The 18,682-nt window shown below is 39.2% G+C and overlaps 1 protein-coding gene across 15 annotated transcripts in view; it reads left to right on the top strand.

Annotated features, from left to right (window-relative positions):
• The window catches only part of PIEZO2 (piezo type mechanosensitive ion channel component 2), a 314,952-nt gene that overhangs the window by 275,697 nt on the left and 20,573 nt on the right, over positions 1 to 18,682 (top strand). For 11 of the 15 annotated variants that reach the window (XM_055799791.1, XM_055799795.1, XM_055799798.1 and 8 more), the window contains 5 exons: positions 2,333 to 2,499; positions 7,225 to 7,400; positions 13,435 to 13,602; positions 16,192 to 16,584; positions 17,947 to 18,205. In XM_055799791.1, the coding sequence (XP_055655766.1) occupies positions 2,333 to 2,499; positions 7,225 to 7,400; positions 13,435 to 13,602; positions 16,192 to 16,584; positions 17,947 to 18,205 (1,163 nt within the window). The remainder of the gene's footprint in view (positions 1 to 2,332; positions 2,500 to 7,224; positions 7,401 to 13,434; positions 13,603 to 16,191; positions 16,585 to 17,946; positions 18,206 to 18,682) is intronic. The other 4 variants (XM_055799802.1, XM_055799801.1, XM_055799800.1 and 1 more) reach the window with 1 other exon arrangement.

Below are 18,682 nucleotides of genomic sequence, written 5' to 3'. Positions count from 1 at the left end.
GAAGCTTGGTGCTACACAGAATTTAGGGAAAGAAAAGGAGGTTTATACTTAATTTGCATTGGAAATAGTCAATTTAAGGTGCTTTATATTTTGATTGAAATAATTCAGTCATTCCTAGGTAAAATTTGTTAGATTGTTGAAAAAAATCAGATGGTAATAGTTAGTGAAGCATTATTATCATTATTAACCTTAGATCAAATCCTGTCTCACACTCCCAGGCAGAGAGGAGTCTTTTCTGCATTTGACCCTTTAAGTTAGAATAACAATGTGCAGAAAATAAATATTTGTTTCCCTTTTTGAAGATGTTTAGATGCAATTGATCCCCAAAAGATTATTTTTAAAAAGTTTTTGAGAACAGCAAAGCTGCCAGAACAGCTACAGCATCATTAAAAATGTATGCTAAAATCGCCTCCATCCCAGAAAGAAAAATGACCTTTCAGATTAGAGTGGAAGTGCCTGGCAAAGCACTGTGGTGAGACTACGGCAAGCCAGTGATGGTCAATAATAAAGACAATTTTAACCTGAGAGCTGCAATTCTCCTGAAATCAGTAGCAGAAATTATATATTAGAGAGGAAGAGTATGGATTAAAAAAGAACATTTGTGTATTTTTGTGTGCCCTGTTTTCCTTTAACCTATTCATAATATTATCAGGAATTCAAAGGAAATGAATGGTCCTTGAAGTACAAACAACCTTACATTTAATTTCCAATGTCAACATTTCCTTAGCTTCAAGACCTGCACGTTGAAATCGGAATTAATAAAATTTCAGTAGATAAATCATAAAATATCTCCAATTCTAAATGACATAGAAAAAGCCTGGAAAAAAGAGGAAAATACTGTTGAATATAGTTTTGTGACCAGGTGAAGGGGGCTAAATGCTCTTACATTGAGATACCAAACCATTTCCTTGGCATTGCTCAGCCAAATGATACATACTGCCATTTCAGAATCAACTTGACAGGAATGTACCGCTAATGTTTTTTTTTTTTCCTTAGTTTCTGTCCACACGTTATGTGCGTACAACCCTGCCTGCACACCCAGAGACACGTGCATGTTCTTCTGTAGGAATCTTTTTAACTTCATCTTTGCATTCTTCATAAGTAATGAATGTGCACTCCACAAAGTTTTGCGTGCCATCTTGTGGTACAGCTAAGAAGTGAGGTTGTTAAAAGCATCCTGCTTTAGCACATAGGTTGGCTCCTTAGTACCTACTTCAGACATTTTGTCCCTGCATGGCAGCTTATTGACAGTTTTCTAATATTTGTTAGTCTGGTTACTCTAAATTTGATCTTTATAGCTAGTGCTCTAGGATTTGCAACCTAGCAGGGACAACTAGCTTTGGAACTAGCTAGCTGGGAAGAATTTTTTTTTACATTACATTACATTACATTACATGACAAAGAAAATTTTTACATTACCTTACATTACAAAGAAATTTGTACAACACCATGTAAGAACTGTAGTGTGGTGTGTATGTTTGTGAGTGGAAGAGAAATAAGCTGAAAGTTCTGCTTTTTGGCTGAGAGGTGCAGTTGCCTATGATAAAAGGCATTACTAAAATGAGAAATTAAATTGACACAGCTGTGTTGAGCAAAATAAACTACTATTGTTGGCATAAACCCATAATCCCTACTCAGGGGAAGGTGTACTGTTTTGTCAAAAAGGTGCAAGAGTAATGTTTGATAAATTACTTACATGATTTGTCCTAGTTGGGCTAGTTGATTGGAGATCACTGATGACACAGTGCAGCCTGTTTTAAAAAAAGAGAGGCTTTGGAAACCATACAGAGAGGTGTGTCTAGGTGTTTGGAAAACTGAAAGAGGTTCAGAGGCTGTTTGGGCAGGTTAGACTTTAAAACTCAGCTAAGCGATGTTCAAGCACAAAAGGCAAACTGTGCAAAGAGAAACGCACGCAAGTACCTAGACAGGTAAGGGGCTCAGCTCAACACACAGGCTGAGCAGCTGTTGGGATCACAGGGGCTGGGGGTGTTGAATAGCTCTCAGAAGATGCCCAGATCTTTGGGTTTTGTTTTACAGACTTATGCAAACGTCTCTCTAAAATCAGGGGCTGTTTATATGACTAGCAATTTCAGGACCAGAGAGTTATGGGGTGCAAAAGGGATTCCAGATGATAAGCCTAGACATGCAGGCAGGAAAATAGCCCAGACAGCCAAAAGGCATCCAGCCTTCAAAGGTTCCTTACTATGATAGGGCCTTGCAGCCTAGATTATTATTATTAGACAATAAAGGAAAAATGAATCTAACTCCATGCAGATACACAATGAAAGATATTTGGATTCATTAACTCTCTGTTGCTTTTCCTCTTCCTTAGATAACATCATCAAGAGGATATTTAATATCTTGAAGTTCACTTGGGTCCTTTTCCTGGCAACATTAGACAGTTTTACAGCTTGGCTTAATTCCATCTCAAGAGAACACATCGATATCTCCACTGTGCTAAGAATCGAGCGCTGTATGCTGACCAGGGAGATTAAGAAGGTAATGCCTTTGGTCTTTTTTGTCTGCTGATGCCATTTCCAGCTCAGTGAAAAATGAAAGGTTGTCTTTTCAGATCACTGTGTTAAGGAGAAAAATTATAAAAATCTCACTTATACGTGCAATTTAAAAATAGGTCTGAACTCCTTTTACTGCTTGCTGTTTTATAAATATATAAATAATAAATTACTCAATTTATTATTTGGACACAAAACAAGTTATTATAAAAATAACTCTTTGAGACATTGATATGAGGATTTGGCTGAAACACTCCTGTGATAAGGTGTGGTTTTGAGAGACTGGGAGAGATTCAAGTAGAGAAGAGAAGATGTGCATGTTAAACAGCTCAAAAACTACCTCAGTCTGCATATTTCAGTCTTTCTGTAGACTAGCTTGCCTTGGAAATGACTGACCACATACAGGAGTAATTTTCTTCACTTTCATTGAAGCTATGTGGTCCTCCATGAGCTACTTATATATTAGTAAAATCCATTATTATCGAAGATTAATGTTAGTAGTGTAACTGGAAATGTATCTGGATCTTCAAAATGCAAGTAAGTGATACCTTGAAGTTGGATAAAGCTCTTATTTTAAGCACAGCTGTTTTTAGGTATGTCACTAGCTACCCAAAAGCTAGAAACCTGGCGTAAAAGCCTCAGTTTTAGTTCTTTCCACCTTTTGTTAAAAGCTGCAGCCTGTCTCTGAGATAATAAGTTGAAAAGGTCAACAACACATGGGTACTCTTGACCTTAATAAAGCCCCGTATTGCTGGGACACCATCGACATCTGCTGACACAATAAGCAGAATAGCTCAGGAGGTTGGAGAGGCAGGCTTTCCTGGTCAGATGGAATCCATACCCAGTCTGGCCAGGAGGCGCTGGGCACAAAGACGGCTGCTTCATTGTTAGTGTTTCATTACTGTTATTTTCGCCAAGGTGTCCTATAGTAAGTGGATAATAATAGCAACAGCAATTAAATAAGTAAATAAACGTGGCATATACAGAGTAAATCCTTCTTCAGAATATGTTCCAGCTTCTGGCAATGGATAGTGTAGAGCACCCTAAACCAGAAATTGCATCTGGATCATTGTGTTTAATAATGCCAAGGAATCTATATTCTTGGAGTTTGGCTAGTAGCTTTTAAATCTATTTTTAATGTTGGCTTTCAGAAGATCCTACAATATGGAGTTTTGTAGAGTCATTCCATACTGTGTGTTGAAGAGCAGTTCCTCTTGTTCATTTTAAACCCACTTCCTGATTGTTTTGGGGTTTCCTGTAGGTCAGAGATGTATCCTGTTTTCCTCTACTATTCCCAATTGTATAAATCTGCATGGAGTCTTCTCAGTCATTGTCTTGCAAGTAAAAAGTCCTTTCTTTTAGCTTCTCTCACATGGAATCCATCCTGTGCCTCTGGTCATCTTAACTGTCCTTCATATGATTTCCAGTTTTAATATGACCGTATTAAGACTGGATATAGAGAACGACACACCATTTTAAAGGCATGGGTGAATCACAGATTTATACAGGAGTATGATGTGTTTTCTTTTGCTTTCCTAGTAAGATTTAACAGTCAAGCTCCTTTGATTTTTAGTGCATGCTGCCTATTTTCAGGGGACTATACACTCTCAGTCCAAGACTTTTAAGGCTAACAAAAGCTGAAATAAAGCCTGTCATGCTGTATATGCAGTTTAGGTTATTTTTCCCATTGCATTTCTTGCCATTTTTTCCCCAAGTCACTCAGTTTTATCAAGTTTGTCAGTAGTACCTTAGTCAACTGTACACTTGAATATGCCAGATAATTTTTTTTTTCATGTGCAAACTTTATCACATCACTATTTTCTTCCTTACACAGATTATTTCTGAATATGCTGGACAGTAAAACTACTTGGGGGAACCAGTCAATTACTTTCTTCCTTTGTAAAGAAAAAGTATTGTTTGTGCCTCTTATCTCCGGTCTTATAACAGAGGATAAGTATAATAGATGTAGTCCGCTTTATTTCATGACCACTTAATTTCTTACAAGGGTCACTCAGGATCACTCCTGAAGCCATTTTTAAGGACTGGTGTTACCTTCTCCTCCCCTGGCACTGTTTCATCTGTTGTCTGCTGCAGAGCTCTTGGGTCAGCCCCTTCCACTCAGTGCTCAGTTTAATGTTTTGTTCTCGGACTTGTCTTTTAAAAAATAATTACTCCAATCATTCCATGGAGTTCAAGTTATTCCACTGGGAACATCAGTGACTTTTTCTGCTTTGAAGAGGGATGCAAAAGATTCAGTCTTTTCTTGTCCTGATGCCATAGCTCCCTTACACCTTTTTATGCCTTGATCACCTGTTGATACTCTGGCTTTCTGGCAGTTGATTCTTGTAATATTCTTGAAAATGGTTTTGTTGTCAGATATATATTTTTTATTTTAGCAAGTTACTTCTCAGCATCTCTTTTGGTTCAAGTTTGCTGAAGTTTTACATTTAACTGTAGAAAGTTCATTCTTGTTTGTTTTTCCTCATGACTTTCACTTACTGAAGGACATTTTTTTGCTTCTTCCTCCTGGTCTTTTCCATTCTGGTGACTTTGTGTGTGCCTGCAGGCTCTTTTGTGATGTTTACCTATTCCATATGACTACATTTGAAAATGAACTTGTGTTATTGTACATCGTTATTCTGATGGCATCTTCTGTAATCTTCCTTAATATTTAACAGGCACTAGTGCACTCCTGGTTTGATGATCACAAATCAAGCCTTCATATTATACTTTTTCAGTATTAATTGGTTCAAGTCCACCCACAGAAACTCTGTGACAATCCTGGTACAGTGAATTTATTTAATTTGTTAGACTTTATGTTTTTTGAACCATACCACCTTTTTCTCAAACTGTCTTCTATTCCATCCTTCCTGTAAAATCTGTTCTGTGATAGTACAGTATTGTAGTGATATTTTCGCCCCAGGTCACACAGGACTTACATATCCTTACTGAAAATCACATGATTCCTTCTCCCCACCCGTGAGTTTTCAGTTTTAACATTTATGCAGAAGCCAGGCTAACTGCCTTTTTATAGCCTTTACTTATTTGGGACCTTATTTTGATCATTCTTTGCTACTTCTCACATCAACTTTATTCAGTTTTTCATAGCCTTTGTTCCCAATTTATTTATTTATTTCATGTTGCCAGCAGCCTGGTGCTATTTTGATTACAGTAGAGCCCATATGTACTTGGATACTGCTATATCCCGCTTCAATCCTAAATCCTCTGGTACTAGGGACCCTTTAAAGTATTTCCCCTTAGTCATTTACCTTTAAACTTCAGATATATTTCTAGGATCTTTCTCACCTCTTCTATGAAGTATTGGTACTATGAACATCAGAATCATCAGTTCCTCCACAGCATCCCCAGGTCTCTGTAGCAGCCCCATGCCTGTCATCGCTGCCCAAGAAAGGAGCCGCTCACTGCAAGCATCACGGTGACATGTTTCTTTGTTCAATGTGGAGCTGGGAACAGTTAACTTGATATATGAAGTTCCTTTGGTCTTTCTTCCAGCTACAGAAGAACCTGAAACTGAGTCCTCCATCAGTTGTGGGCCACTTTTGCTGTCACAGCTCTTGTCCTTTATTCCAGGCCTGCAGCTGAGCTAGAATGTAGCATGTGCCGTAATTTCAGAGTCAGGCTGTTGTAATGGTACAAACATTTATTACTGCAGAAGCAACACAGTTTGTATACAAACAAAACTATTTAAAACCCTGAGTTTCAGATTTTGTTCTTAAGATATTTTTTTCTTCAGATTTTGAAAATTTTAGATTTGGGGTAGTGTAGAGGACCAGACTTGAAATAATAGTAACTAATAATATTAATAAAGGAAATATGGGCAGTATTTTTGTGTGCTTTTATTATTTTAGCTGGGAAAAGTCCTTGCATAAGGCTTCACTGTAAGTCTCACTGTTCAAGTGCAGCAATCTTCTCTCTCAGTGTATCTTCTGAAGTCAATGCAACTGCTAGGGAAATGGTTGGATGTGTTTCCGTCTAAACTGGAATTCTCAGGAATTCTCGTATGACACACCTTTAGACTTCTGATTGTAATGTCATAGCCAGAAAGACTTGATTCTGTGCCCAGATCTGGGCTGACAGTTAATAAAACCACCCTTTCATGAACTTGCTTGATCTTGAAGTCACAGGGAAAGAGTAAAGGTCTTCAGTGTATTTTTCAGTTTTCCAACTCTATCCATACTTCATGAATAAATACTTATTTTGGGACACTAATGAAAATCTAGAACAGTTTGTACATGACCTGTTGGGTTTTGGTGTGTTTTTTTTCTGTTTAAAACAACTGCTACTGACCATTAATAAGATGTATGATTTGTTCTTAGAGTCAGTGAAGCTATCTGAAAGAGATATCTCAAAAGTTGCTGGAGTACAGGTTGAGTCATGGTCCCAGCCCACACCTCATTTTCACGCTGAATGATCTGCAGTCCACCTGGCAGAGTTTTCTTGGCTATATATAGGCTGAAACTGCTTGCATTGCTCCAGTTTTGCTTGAAAAGCCAGCTCTTTGTGCCATGGTAATTTAAGTCAGAATCTGACTTGCACTCTGAAAAGGAATTACTAGTGGGAGGTTATTATTTACTAGGAAACTGTTTTCACAGTTCTTAGTCCATTCCTTGCCAAATAACAGAAGAAACCAGTTCCTTGAAGAATATACCTCCCCCCTACCATGTCCCTCTACGTCTACTCTCTTCCACAGGGAAATGTTCCAACACGGGAGAGCATCCATATGTATTACCAGAACCACATGATGAAACTTTCAAAGGAGTCAGGACTGGACTCAGTTGATAAAAATCCTGGTCAAGCTTCTGGTTTGCAAGCACCTGAAAGAATGGATAGTTTAGATTCAGCAGCTTCTCGTGACAGTATCTCCAGGTACCGATTTAATTTTATTTTGTTAAAGATAGAGGGATCATGCAGTAGATGTAATTTTAGATAATGTCTAAGTACTGATGAACTTTCTAATTGATGTTGAATCCACTTTTTCATTTATCCATGCCATTTTAGTAGTGAAAACTCAGCTTCACGTTAGTATTCCTCTGCAGGTGGGTTCAGTTGTTGGACTAACTCCTTTTCCACTGCATGACTACCCTGCTGCTTTCTCTTTCCCCTAGAATTAGGAGTTATTGACAGGGGTTCCAATCTTGTAAAAAGTAATGGAAAATAAGAGCCTCTTAAGGGTGCTTTATGGGATAATGTTTTGTGAATTCAGGCGTGGAGTTTGGGGAACGTTCATTCATTGTAAATATTTTGTCTTTGTAAAATAAATTGTTGTCTGTTGCCCACAAATCAAAAAAGGCTTTGCACTGAGAGAGGTTATGGATTTGAGAGAACAAAATCATACACACCCTGTCATACACACGGGGCAAAGATCATCTGAAGAGCCTGGTGTCCAAACTACTATGATTACAGTCCAGCAGAGCTACACGGTTTGTGGATCAAATACCCATACTTGTTCAGGAAAATTGCCTTCCTCATCCTTTTCTGAGGACAGATGCCATCAAGTCATTTGCCAAAACTACTGCATGCTCCTACTTCTCCATGCACAGAGGCAAACACATTAACTTCCTTCTCTTATAGAGACAGCCTGTTCCCACCATGTCCTTTATGTTCTTCACTTTTAAGATACTACAGAAATTGTCCAACATGAGGGGGAAAAGGGAGGGAGGGCTTTGGAAATCCAGCTGTTTCATAATCCATTGCATTCTGCTCTCTTGTTCTCTGAAGTGTGGAAGTATCATATTGTTTGATACTCTCAGCAAACTCAGTAGCTGCTGTGTACAGTAAAATTATGCTTAGCTTTTACTAATGACATATGGGTAGATGTTAGCAGGCTGAAAATAATGAGGGCTTGTCTTCCTTTCTGATGTTACTGAAAAACAAGTGTAAGAGAGTACCTGTGAGTACTATGCTTCAACAAAATATTCACAAATTGCTCCTCAGGGTGAGCACTGGCCTTTGAGAGGTTCACTCCAGTAAAAAAAAAAAAACCAAAACCGAGCAAATCTTCCTTGATGGCTAGCTACCCAACTAAGAAACACCTTTGTGTTTTGTCTCAAAGTTTTACAGGAGTCAGATGACGTGAGAAAAATGTAAAGCCAAATTATATTACCACCTTACCTGGAGCCACTTGGGTATTTGCAGGGCAGAATTTAACTCCACAAAGTTTGGTCTCACCTAAAGAAGGAATAGTAGTATCCATCTGCTTTCATTAAATAGTTTTTTGATCACAGTATTTACTATTGATGGAAGAAGTTATCATTATTATACAACCACGTTAGCAAGAACTTTGACTAAAAGCAAAGGGAAGCCATTTCCAAAGTAAATTCTAAAAAAGAAAGACAAATATTGGAATTTACATGTGTAAATTCTGCCTCTTTGATGAGATGGTATCAAGTGCTGAGCTACACTTGTGTCTTTTTTTTCGGAATAACCACCCATTTGTCATCCTGCTTTGAGCATACTTACACATTTAAAATCTCTTTCCAAACTCACAGAATTCAGTGATTCTGTGGAGCTGCTTTGCAACAGAAAAAGTTAGATCTTTCACATGCATTACTGTCGTTGCCATTTCCTTAGAAGATGTCACAGGACCTATAGCAAAGGCAGGATTATGACTGATTTCTCTAATCTCAAATTCTCCTCCTGGTAATGAACAATCAAATATTCTTGCACTGAGAGTATTTACAAATTGTACACATCTGCTATAATAATAATAATGACCTGTAATTAGAGGAAGCAAAAATGGGTCTGTTGGTGGAATGATAATGCCATCTGGTTATTGGGGCACCCTTGCATGTCTCTTCCTGGGATTACAGAAGTGCTTATGAGCTTTTTTAGAAAAGTGAAATTTCTTTAAACTCCATGTGAGTTTGAGCGATTTTTTTTTTTAATTGCCCAAACAAGAGAAGGAGACATCTTGCATTTCAAAGTAATGATTTCCAGTAATTATAAAAGCAAGTAATTAAATCTAAAGCACCCCTGTGATCATGGATCTAGGACTGCAATGGAAAACTTTCATGAAGGGGCAGAAAGTTTCTAACCAGCATTCTGGTTATCCTTCTTTGATTGCCCTACACAATATTCTGTAGTGGCAATTAGATCCAGGAGTAGGATGGGCCTGTGTGGAAGTACACAGGGCTGCAGAGGCACAGAAGCTATTCCATTACAGTAATACATATTCCTCAGTACTCAGCACAGGAATTACTGTAGGTGTCTGCTCAGTACTCTGACCACTGTCTTTTCAGAGAGAACAACCTTCCTGACCAGTTGCAGGAACCGCACATTTCTTCTGAAGTTCAGGGCTGACCCTTGTAAGTCTTATTGAGGGATGTTGTTCTTATCCTAGATAAAGCTCTAAAAAGAGTTTGCAGAGTATCCTTTGTGGGATTTTCTCTTTTACCAGGGCTATCATTGATTCTCAGTCATTTTTCTGTGCAATAGCTAGAGGTGTAATGAGGTATTTGTAATGTAATTGGTTTCTCTTTATGTATGAATACTCTTACATATCCTAAAGGTGAAGTGCAGAGTTCATATGGGCCAGGAAGAGACAAGTGATGTTGATCTTTAACAAGCACTTTGAGGAGCACCACCTAAAGGGATAGGAAGTTAGCATGGTAGAACATTCGCTGCTGTTTGTTTCCATGTGACTGATGAACTGCTTATTACGTTAAACAGCTTGTGAATTTCAGTAACATGGTTGGGAACTTACTAAAACTGGTTGGCTGCCTTTATGGGGCTTTGCCTATAATTATGAATAACAGCTAGATGAAGATCCTAAGTCAGATTTCAGGATATCCAAGGTTTTGTATCCAGTTCAGTTTGTATTCATTTTTGTACATCACAAATAGTGTATTCAGTTCCCAACTCTACCTTTGTGTAGGCTTTTGTAGGAGCTGCAGCTGGGAGCCCCTGGCCCTCCTGTAAGAGTGAACATGCAAGTGCGGTCAGGGTGTTTATGGACACCACTTTTCATCTGTGCTTCCCTCACCAGATGGGTGAATAGGCAGGGAGTACTGGAGAGGTAATGTTTACCTTGGGAGGCAGAGGAGAGGACGAAATGAAAGTCCCAGTTTGGTGTGGGGTCTGAGTCTGATTTAGGAGGCTGAATGATAGGAAATGTTTGGGATTTCTGCTTACAGGTGTGGGGAGTACAGTACTTTACAAAGGTAATGCCAGTCAGTGACTAGCCTACAGACAGAAAAAAATCTAGAAAAATTTGTAAGTCACCACTTAGACTAATAAACTCTCTGGGAAGGGTAAATTTGTTTAGAAAAAGGAAGTCATAAAGTAAGAAATTTCCCGCTCACCAAGGATAAAAACATCTCTGCTATATATATCCCCATTTGAAATAGATACCTGATCAACTTTATGTAAAATACTTGAATTCAGGGCTTTTAATGAACACTCAATTTTAAGTATCTAGTCCTTGAATGATTACAGAAAGCTAATGCTTTTCAAGGTCTCCAGAGACACAAATCTGAAAAGTCACTCAGGAAGATATGCTTGGATTAAATTTATGTGATAGTCAATGACTGAGTCAACATCAGATTTGCCAAGTGTAAATCTCTGCACTTTATTGGTGTTCTCATTTCCTCCATGTTCGGAAGCATGCTGCTAAAGTACATAAAGAATATACAGACTGTGCTACAGGTGTCATCTCATACACATCTCCTGAAAGTCAAGGATACAGAGCAGCTGCTCAGTCAATAATTCTTCTGATGATTCATTCTTCATTTAAAACAGCTTTAAACCAGATTATGGCAGGGACTCCATCTGGGCAAATGTTTTTATGTGTTGGGATTAATGTATGTTTTTTCTTTGATTTTTCTGGGACCTGGGTCAGAACTTACATGTTTTGCAGGGCAGCTGGCATATGTTTCTTCCATTGAAAATGTATGAATGGGCAAGTACAACTTTTGATTTCAACAGCTGCTCTGCTTAAGGCCCTTGGAAGGTTCCCTTTGAACTATGTCTGCATTTAAAATACTTCAACACCTTATTAAGAGGTGTTGCTCTTGAAAAGAATAAACTCAGCCCTTGAGATATAAAATATCGTGGATAACATTGTGGCACACAGGCAGAAAGGTAATCTGCAAAACCGGATTGCCTACTTGCTGCCATCTCCTTATATTTTAGCACCAAAGCCTCACAAAACCTGGCTGTTCTCCGCAGGTATATGTGCAAAGGGACACCTCCTCTCTCATGACCCCCTGGCGTCAGTAACTCAGAGCTCCGACTGATTTCCATGCTGCTGAATCAAGCCTCTAGGGTGGACCTCCTGTTCCTAAAGGAAGCAGCATTTGCTGGTTCATCAGAACCCTGTGCCATGCAGACAGCCCTCCAGGTCTTGTCTGGAGGATGCTTGTGTGCCTTTGCACACACATTGAAATAATGAAGTGGCTTTTAAAGGGTCTTGGCCAAATGAACTGGCAGGACAGAGGTGCCCCTGCCATTAATACTGTTTAAGGAAAGTATTTCACAATACCTTTGGTATCTTGGTAATACTTTTCTTCTATTCAAAGACCGAAGTGTGCTTTTAGCCTCACCCCATTCTGTCAAAGGCGATCAGTGAGTGCAGGCCTAAGAATAACTGCTTCCTTGCTCCATGTATTTCACTGTTTTCCTCCTCAATTTTCTTAAGGCAATAATTGCAAACTGTCCCTTCATGCCACCAGGGTTTTTTCCTCACTTCAAGCTAGCAAGACCAAAGTAACACAGAAAACGCCATTGCCCTTCCCTTCTGACCTCTTTCCCAATTCTTTGTGCCCCTGGACAAACATAATGCTTCTCAAGGAAGCAAATCCCCTGTTGCCACTGCTCAGGTGTAACACAGATGGACTCAAAGAAGAAAAGTAGGGTGTGAATCCTGCATTTTGGGTCCTTTCTTCTCTCATTCTATCTGAAAGACTCAGACAGGTCATTGCATGTGTTAAAACACCAGTTACCTCAAATTATTTCATAGACATCTGTGTTTTCGAAAGATTTTTACAGGAGAAATAATTTTTACCTACCATATGTCATTAATGTATTTGCTTCTTTCCTGTTACTGTTATATGCTTGTATTTAATTATGTACATCCTTTCTCATAACTCGTCCAGTTCTTCTCTCCAGTAACACAGAAATGCTCAATGTATGGTGTATGTCTCTGGTGCCCTGTTGTATTGATAAGTGAAAGGAGATAAGGGTTTATTATATCTGTTCTTTCAAGAGATGCGTGTTACCAATTTTGAAATAGTTTAAAGCTGTGATTGAAATAAATGAAATCTTCTGGAAATAATAATCAGGATTTACTACTAAATATCAAAATAAAAGCCATCCCATGCAGAGCAGGTTATATTTAGCATGCATCTACTGGCTAAGTAACTTACCCTATTTGGCTCTTTGGTTTGGAAAGAGGATTAGCCAATGTCTGACAGCTATTTTTCTATTTGTGGAATATGAGCTTATTCAGTTTTAAGAGCTCTTTTAGGAAATTGGCTTGTACCTGTGTAAAAATTCAGCACAGTATATCATTAATAAAATAGAATTAGTCCAGAGGAGGTCACTTCCCAAAACATTTCTGTGGAATTTGGAAACTTAGGGGGGAGCAAAGAAAATGAAACCTCCTCACGTATGTAAGTTGGTGCTCCTGGAAAGCGTGTAGAGCATTGTGTTGATTTCATATCACTTTAAGTAGTAAGAAGGTGGGGTTTAGCCTTCTATAGCCCCTATATGAATACGACCATGAGAAATCTGTGCATAGCAATGTATTTACATGGTGACTCTGAATAAATCCTTATCTTCTCTCTGAACGTTTTCTCTCTGTGTCAGTGTTTTGCTGCATGGCAAGCATATTTGTTTACTGAACCATGTGTATAGTAATATCATTTGTATTTAACACTGTCTTTATAACTGTTTGCGCTGCTAGCTGCTACACTGAAGCAACCATGCTGTTCTCAAGGCAGTCAACCCTTGATGATTTAGATGGACCAGACACTGTTCCTAAAACAAGTGAGCGCGCTCGACCTAGGCTTCGTAAAATGCAGAGCATGGATATGTCCTCCTCATCAGCTGACAGTGGCAGTATAGTGTCAAGGTGCTTAACTCATGCATGCTTTGTTCACTCATTTACCCATACCATTATACTTACTGCAGTGTACATAAATTTGCATTTGCAGATACGTGGTGTACAGAGTGGTTTGCATGGTTAATGGAAGCTTTACTCCCTTCTGTGTTGTGGCACAATTCTGAGGTTCAAAGTCAGGGTCATAATGTAGGACTCACTTGCTGTTTCACTTGTTACTCTGGTTTTTGTTTTGGTTTGTTTTTCATCCTTAATTCATATATTTTTAAAAGTTCTTCCGTTACATTATGCTGGCTGTCTAAAACCAGGCTAAAGTCTGTGTTTATTCAGTTAGAAAAGAGTCTGATTTTCTGAGTTATCAAGCTGATGGTTGTTCATATTAGAATCGGAAGCTGGAAGTGAAGTTTCTCAGCTAATCAGTTATCCTAAATATGGACTTCAATGTCTAATTTTAGAAACTAAGATAGGCAGTTGGCCTTGTTCTTTCAGTTTTTAGTTTCCCCTGTATAGGAAAGATTGCTGAATATGTTTTCATTACTTTACCATTGATTTACAGTCTGTGAGGTGTTAGAATTAAAAAAAGGGGAAACAGCTATGAAAAGATAAAGAATAATATCAATATCCAGTGCAAGAGAGAACTATTCAGACCCATTTGCTCACTTTTTAGCAGGTAACACCCAGAGTTTTATATGACATTGGGAAACAGTGTATCAACTAGTGTTATAAATAAGAAATTTTATGGCATATTAGATCATTCTTTTTCAGCATTTAAAGTGTTTTACAAATTTTTGGTGTTGATTGGTTTTGAAATGATGGGATTTTGTGCTTTTGTGCATTTTAACCAGAATGAGTGCTACCATGACTCATCGAAACACACATCCTAACAATAGAGTAGTGTTACATGTTCTAATTAAAAGTCTGCTAGAAATAAAGTGATCTAAGGTAGCCACAATAAGTTCAGAAGCGATGTAAAAGAAAAAGAGATGGAACTTCATTTTTAGTTTCAGCAGGAGATGGTAGGGCCAGCTGGCTTTGCCAGTGCCAGTTTTCTGTAAAAGGTCATACTTCAGGTGAAAACATGGCCCCATTCATTTCACAGGAGCTATGTGAAACCTGGTTTATCCCTGTTGAGATACAAGAATATGCAGCCAACAAAAGACTATTGCCTGTTGTCTAACTTATGGAGAAGGACTGGAATGGAGGCTAAAAAGAGGAAGAGTGATGTTTGAGGGGAGAGGTGAAGAAATACTTGTGAAGGATTAAAAGGGTGAAAGCAAAGCCAAGACAATATTTTTCAAATTACGGTGTCCAGATTCCCATCTGGAGTCATCAGGCTGCGTGAATTTACATCAGTTGAGATTGTTGCAGAGCACAGAGCATTAAGAGAGAAAATGCTTATGTAGTGATGCATTCAGCTCTGGGGCCACCATCATAAGGACATGGACCTGTTGTAGACAGTCCAGAAGAGGGCCACAAAGATGACCAGAGGGCCGGAGCACCTCTCGTATGAAGACAGGCTGAGAGAGTTGGGGTTGTTCAGCCTAGAGAAGAGAAGATTCCAGGGAGACCTTGTAGTGACAATCCAGTACCTAAAGGGGACTTACAAGAAAGCTGGAGAAGGACTTCTTACAAGGGCATGTAGCGATAGGACAAGGGAGAATGGCTTTAAACTGAAAGAGAGTAGATTTAGGTTAGATATATGGAAGAAATGCTTTACTCTGAGGGTGGTGAGACACTGGGCCAGGTTGCCCAGAGAAGCCGTGGATGCCCCATCCCTGGAAGTGTTTAAGGCCAGGCTGGATGGGGCTTTGAGCAACCTGGTCTAGTGGAAGGTGTCCCTGCCCATGGGAGAAGCTAGATGATCTTTGAAGTCCCTTTCAACCCAAACCGTTCTATGATTCTGTGACTGCACGCAAAACTGAGAATAACCAAGGTGAACAAGCAGAGAACTGAACAGAGTGAATAAGAACAATTGAAAAAGAAAATAGGTACATAGAGAAGAAAAGCAGGCAGGTAAGTTAAAATGAAGACTGTATGGAAGAACATAGGGCAATCTAAAGGTAAGCAAGATACCCTGTTCCTGGAACAGTTTTGTAATCTAGATTGTATTTCTCCATGTTAGCAATTTATTTGTTCTTTTATTTGGAATCAGAATTGATGTGTGTGTTAAGCTCATGTTCCAGTTGTATAAAGCATCCATACGGTGGTGGTGAAATGCACCATGTTTAGAAAGAACCCAATGGCTGCCTGTCATTAACCATGGAGCATGCTTTAAGTAGATGTAACAGTAAGTCCTGATTCTGGTCAGAATGTGTTTGAACTACTTTCAGAAAGTTAGTGTAGTTGCTCTTGATGATGATATTAGTTTGCCCTTTGCTGGTGTGAGAGTGAATCACTGTGAGTTCACTGGGACATCGTTTAGGGTAATCTGTGTGAGAGGAGATCACAATGATACATTTTCTACCGGATTTCATGAACTGTGAAGGCCTGGGAATGTGATGGGGTTGCTCAGCTGTCTACGTAAAGGTACAATTAACAAACTTTGCCTGGTGGTGAGCCTGTTAAGCCTCAACTCCCTCTCTCTCCATTCATCCCCAACAGTGAACCTACACAGGTCACCATGCTCTACTCTCGTCAGGGGACAACAGAAACCATTGAGGAGGTAGAAGGGGAGCATGAAGAGGAAGGACCTCATCCTGCATCAAGGCCGGAGGAAGAGGAGGTGGAAGATTATAGCCTGGGTTCAGAAGGAGCTGCGTATACTCCTGATACAGATGTGCCGTTGTACTCCACCGTGGATAGCAATGCAGAAGCTCCACCTTCCTATAGCAAAGCTGTCAGCTTTGAACACCTTCCCTTTGGCTCCCCAGATGACTCAGCTGGTAAAAGCCTCATGATGGTGAGCCCAGACGACAGTCGGACAGACAAACTTAACGATACGATACTCCCTCCATTGACACACGAGCTAACGGCTAGTGAGCTGCTTCTCAACAAGTAAGGACCTTCAACAGGGAAAAATTCTTGGTCCCAGTCTGTGAAGTTTTGTCATTTACTTTGGGATTTTTGTCTTAGAACTAGCTTACAGTTTCTGATACAGACCTTGTGCTAAGTTTGATTTAAGGGAAGAAGTTAATTCCCTGTGCAGCTGTTCTAATTACAGATTTCTAAAATTATTCAAATAAATGTTGGAAAGAATCTCCACTTCATCCCTAGATACCATCCCTAATTGTTCCAATTAGCATCAGATTTCTGTGCTGCAATTGTCATGGGGTCAAGGGCTTTTCTAAACATCCCTTGTGGAGAGGGCTTCTCTTCTCTAGGCATCTGTGATTTCAAATAAGTTTCCTCCAGGGCTCTCTGGGAAAATGTTTCTACTTTAATTATTTTTGATTACTGTAAAGGAAACTCTGACCTTTGGCAGAGCTTTTCTCTAAGCCAGTAGGAGCTGAGGACTATGCAGAGAGACCACCTAGCTAAGTAGTTTCATAAGGCTTGCTCCTCTTTTCGCCTCTCAGGCACTCTGCTCAGTAGCACAACCAGCACGGAGGTGGGGATGGTGCTCCTGCTCTTCTTCCTCTGCTTTCTGGCCTAACTCAGCTAAGGGAGAGCTTCCTTGAGTGCAAGGATGAAATCTTAAACTGTAGAAATGCCTTTCAGCCTGACTGCTAGAGAGAGAGAGGCTGTGTGGATCTGACTTTGTAGATGCAATGTCTTTTCTTCTGGTTTTCCATAGTCATTTTTGCTTTTTTGTGAGACCCCTTCTCAGGCCAGGGCACTCTTTATGAAAATCAAAGTGAATTGTGAATGTATGTGAAAGTCATGTAATGATTTCTTGCTGCCTTTTGTATTTATTTGAATTAGGTAAAGGGGAGAAGATCGGGCTCATCTAATGCTCAAGGGCAATTATTACACTCTAATCTTATGTCAGAGGACTATTCATAATGTACATCTCCTGATGGACCTCTGGAGTTTCTCCAAATTCTCATCTCTATTGATAAATCAGATATGAATCCAGACAGGGCCACACCAGCATGGTGTGATTTACATGAGATATATGGGTTTGGCAACTGTAGGAAAGCAGTACTGGTAGAAGTTCTTAGGCCAAGCCAATTCTCTGGATAAATTAAAAAACAGCAGAACAGTGCTTCTAGTTATTTTGCCTGAAATTCTTGTTTTCTGAGCTTAGAATAAGGCTATTTGGTTATAGTAGCAAATCCTATCTTTTTTCCCTTTTTTTTTTTTTTAATTGAACTCCGCAGCATGATTTTATAGTTTTTCAAAAGGAAAAATAGTGATTTAAAAAGCAGCTTTTGTGAAATGAATTTTCATTTAATTTATGGTGCTCACTCCTCACAGGATGTTTCATGATGACGAGCTGGAGGAGTCAGAGAAGTTCTATGTTGGTCAGCCTCGAGTCTTGCTTCTTATTTATGCCCTGTACAATACGCTGGTGGCTCGATCAGAAATGGTGTGCTATTTTGTGATCATTCTTAACCACATGATCTCTGCCTCCATGATAACTCTGGTGCTTCCCATCCTTATATTCCTTTGGGCCATGCTATCTGTTCCTCGGCCAAGCAAACGTTTCTGGATGACAGCCATTGTCTACACTGAGGTATGCTACTGTTTTTTTCAACCCCACATCTAACAGAAAAGTTAAGTTGTAAGCATGGTTGCTTTTCTGGATTTGATGTCTAGGATCAGGGGCCTTTGGACCTTCATATTAGTATAAGTATTTGCTAAAGTCCTCAGCAACTTCGGTGGTATGAAATGGTCTCATTTATGTTTTTCTTAATTGAAATGAGCAATAGTCTTCCTGGCATGTAAAGCAGTTATCACAAGAACAGAGCATCTGCAAACAGCTACCATGTAATTGCTAATCAAGAGACAATATACACTGCTTGCAGTATCTCAGGTACCACTGAACATCGTCTTCTGGTAAATGTTGATTGACTTTATTACTGAGGAAATGTGAACTGTTATTCCTCTGTAGCAATGAATGTACTTGTTTATCTTCTCATAAAGCTGACAAAGTAGTAATTTCTCCCCTCTTAATGTCATGAGGCTATTATATCTGCCATGCTTATAAAAC

Source organism: Falco peregrinus, chromosome 3 (assembly GCF_023634155.1).
Source record: "Falco peregrinus isolate bFalPer1 chromosome 3, bFalPer1.pri, whole genome shotgun sequence".
Taxonomy (NCBI): Eukaryota; Metazoa; Chordata; class Aves; order Falconiformes; family Falconidae; genus Falco; species Falco peregrinus.
Note: the sequence above shows the minus strand (reverse complement) of the source record. Positions and strands in the feature narration are given on the sequence as shown.